This window comes from Sipha flava, unplaced genomic scaffold, assembly GCF_003268045.1.
Source record: "Sipha flava isolate LNK unplaced genomic scaffold, YSA_version1 252_pilon_pilon, whole genome shotgun sequence".
Lineage (NCBI taxonomy): Eukaryota > Metazoa > Arthropoda > Insecta > Hemiptera > Aphididae > Sipha > Sipha flava.
In genome coordinates this window covers 1900243-1903744 of record NW_020272904.1, presented here as the reverse complement: position 1 = coordinate 1903744, position 3502 = coordinate 1900243, and the positions used below count along the sequence as shown (strand labels likewise).

At 32.6% G+C, this 3502-nt stretch overlaps 1 protein-coding gene across 1 annotated transcript; it reads left to right on the top strand.

Annotated features, from left to right (window-relative positions):
• Nucleotides 1-436: 436 nt before the first annotated feature.
• Nucleotides 437-1771, top strand: LOC112684554. The gene is made up of 3 exons (XM_025556127.1): nt 437-470; nt 571-845; nt 1670-1771. The coding sequence occupies exons 1-3, from the start codon at nt 437-439 to the stop codon at nt 1769-1771; spliced, it is 411 nt and encodes a 136-aa protein (XP_025411912.1).
• Nucleotides 1772-3502: the final 1731 nt, after the last annotated feature.

Genomic DNA, 3502 nt, shown 5'->3' with positions numbered 1-3502 from the left:
TACTATTTAAAATTGCAAGATAATAATGATGATTTTTAAACACTTTTATAATGAAATAAATACATCGCTTTTAATTTTTATATGATATGCATACATACAATGCAATGAATAGTTAATTTAATATGTACAGGAAACACAATGTAATAACCCGAGAATACAAAATAAAATAAAAAGAGATGTAGGTTTAAAGTGGGGAGAAATGTTTAGAGGTGGTGGGTTTTTATAATGTATTACGCGTTGTAACCTTCCTCCTTATTCAAGGGAGGGCTCTCGGGGTTGTAAAGGTTCGAGAGCCGATCAGCGCAACATAACAGTCTGCCAAACCAAATAAAGTAGCACTTACTTGTTTTCCGTTGACCTTCAAATATCGATACGAGGTTGAAAAAGGACAAATGCAGGATTTAGTGCACGGAGCCGAACACTCTTCAACACTCGTATGGAGAACTCAAGTCGAACGGATGAAATTAAAAGTTAAATAAATTGCACGTATACACTCTTTCGTTAATCTTATGATCGGTGCATTGATGAAGTGACTTCCGTTTAAGAAATGCTTCATCAAATTTCACGAAGGCGTAACCATACTCCCGACTTCAACAGCTGATTGCGAACGAGGATTTTCAGATATGAACATGACAATAACTGATTTGAGGACTAGTTTAAACATCGAAAATGTGTCAGATTTGATATTCATCTCTACTAATGGCCCTTCAGTTGCAGATTTCAATCCACGACCTTATGTGAAGATTTGGTTGAAAGATCACCGTTCAGCAGTTACAGCTCTACGAGATAAGGAACGACAAGAATCAAACGATGAAAATAAGTTGCAGAAAATGTTTTTTACCAATGTATGTTCTTAATCTTTTTAATATTTGTAAAGATTGACGAAATAATATACGTAATATAAAGAGGATTTATAAAAAATCTGGTTTAAAATTTTTTCCATATTATTGACACGCTATTTATTGGCTTTACTCCTATAAAGCATAAGAAAAATATTTTTATTGTATTAAATATTTATATTTAATGATACGAGTATAGTATACCAGGGGTGACCAGCGAGAAGCAAGAAGAGACTCGCGAGCCACAAAATATATTAAGAAATATGGAAGAGCCAAAATGTAAAAAAAAAAAGGTCATAGTATGGCCGTGGTTTGGTCACCCCTGTAGTATACTCTTGAAAAAAATAATGAGAACACCTCTGTTTATCGCGTACATATTATGAAATGCATTATATTTTTATTTTATTTTATTTTTTTATTATATTTTTATATTATGTATGAACATTGTACTTTGTATTATACCTAGTAAATTATTTTTAATTTAATTTTTAAATTTTTAATGGTTATTTGATTATCCGCTACCCCTTCGGTCACAATTAGTACCATAACATGCTTAAAAATTAAAATATCGGAAAAAACCGACCAACAAAACACAGATAATATTCTTCCCAAAATGTTTGATTATAGGTCAAACTTACTCTAATATTAAAGCTAACTTCACTATATTTGAATCGCTGAACGCAAATTTGCTATGTTGTATGTACTCGTATGTCGGAGACAACACATGCGGATGTGACATCCTCTTAAAACCAATCCTTCCGGGACAATATAACGAAGCCAACATAAAATGAATGTCTTAAAAGCCCAATAAAAAAATGAAATTAACGTAGAAGACATCCAGTGCAAATCCAGTCGAGATTTATGCTCGAGATGTTTCTGAATCAGACGAACGTTCGAGCAAAAAATACTCAGAATTATGTAGAGAAGATTAAAAATATTTAAGTTTCTTTTACGGAGATTATAACAATATATAACATACCAACATCATTGATTACGGTGTCGCGTCAAATGGACGCGGTCAGTTCGGCGTAAGATAATTGAACACACACGACATTTCGGAAACTCGCAATTTCGACAAATGTCGATTCGACGAGTTTTATTATATTTATCCAACGACAACAAAGAAACAAAGATATTGAAAATATTAGATATTGGTAAAATATCGGCGAATATCTTGTGCTAGTGCAGTGGTTTCCAAACTTCTTGGCTCACCTCCATTTGGAGGTGCAAGGTAAATATTTATATTGCATGTTGTACTACCGTTCGATCGACAATAATTTACTTATACTAAAATATTAAAAAATGTTTTATTGGAAGGCGCAATAATTTAACGATAAATGTAATGTTCATCGCGTATTTTATAGATGTAACACCAGCACACAGCGGTTTCCGAGCTTTATTGATTCACGCATCCCCGAAACAAAAAAATAAAATGATCACGCCTCCCAATAAAACATTTTTTAATATTTTAGTTTTGGATTTGCACTGGATGTCTTCTAAGATAACATTTTTTGTTGGGCTTTTAAGACATTCACTTTATGTTGGCTTCGTTATATTGTCCCGGAAGGATTGGTTTTAAGAGGATTTCACATCCGCATGTGTTATCTTCGTCTGACATACGTACAACATAGCAAATTTGCGTTTTAATTTAGTGTAGATCATAGACCTATTATATAATGGACCGCGCATAACGATTGATTGTTATGTAAATCAATGAAGTAAACATCTGTGCGATAGAGACAGAGCTAGTATGGGAAATCCAAAGGCGTTATAAGCAGTTTTAGGTCTTTGGAATATATTATTATGTGATAGTATTTTAATTATTTTTATTAGTATTTAATTTATAATTTTTTCTAAATTCACAATTATAATTTGTTGTAAAACTGACAGAAAAACAATACAAATTCATATACTATTTAATGAATAAATAACCAACTATTTAATTTAAAATTATTTTTTAGTCTTATTAGTTAATAATATTCACTAATTCTCTATTCATTATTCAACAATCAGCACGGACTATCATAGTCAGTTATCAGTATTCATAAATATGATAACAGTATTCCAAGGAGTAAAGTACCTATAATCTCTATGGTTTTCCCATACTAGCTTTGTCTTTCTTGCACAGATGTTGACACGGGTCCTCTCTCTCTAAAAGCAGTCCATTATATATTAGGTTTATGGTGTAGATCCAAACCAACGCTAATTTTGGCGTTGGTCAGTATCTTGTTTAGGGAGCACTAAAAATTTCAATGTAATCTTTTCTTCTGCCATGTTTACTATCGGGTCTATTTTCATAAGTCTCAAGTTTTCGACTGTTCTCGCTAATTTATATAATAAATTCGGGTGTTCCAGGTATCTCATGATTGCCACAAATGGTGTCTTCAATAACTGGAAGTACGCTGCCATGTACGCTACGAGGTACCTGATGAAGCGTCTGACCGAAATACGTTTGTGAACCGTTGTAAGCATCTTGTAATCAAGTTTAAACCTAAAGAGAGAACTCAAACTTTAATTTAGATGTACGTAATACACGCATTATCGTACAGATAAAAAATTAATATTGTTAAAATCGAAAAAAAACGTCTTAATTGAAAACCACGCGAAACCAATGCGAAACTGGGTGTATTGTCTAGTCGTTGAACACCATTCGGTGATCGGAC

Bases quoted from the DNA above. Each gene is read 5' to 3' on its own strand.
- LOC112684554 (XM_025556127.1), top strand. From the start codon at position 437: ATGGAGAACTCAAGTCGAACGGATGAAATTAAAA. The intron at 471-570 runs GTTAAATAAATT...AATTTCACGAAG, and splicing joins TCGAACGGATGAAATTAAAA to GCGTAACCATACTCCCGACT. The intron at 846-1,669 runs GTATGTTCTTAA...AAATTAACGTAG, and splicing joins AGAAAATGTTTTTTACCAAT to AAGACATCCAGTGCAAATCC.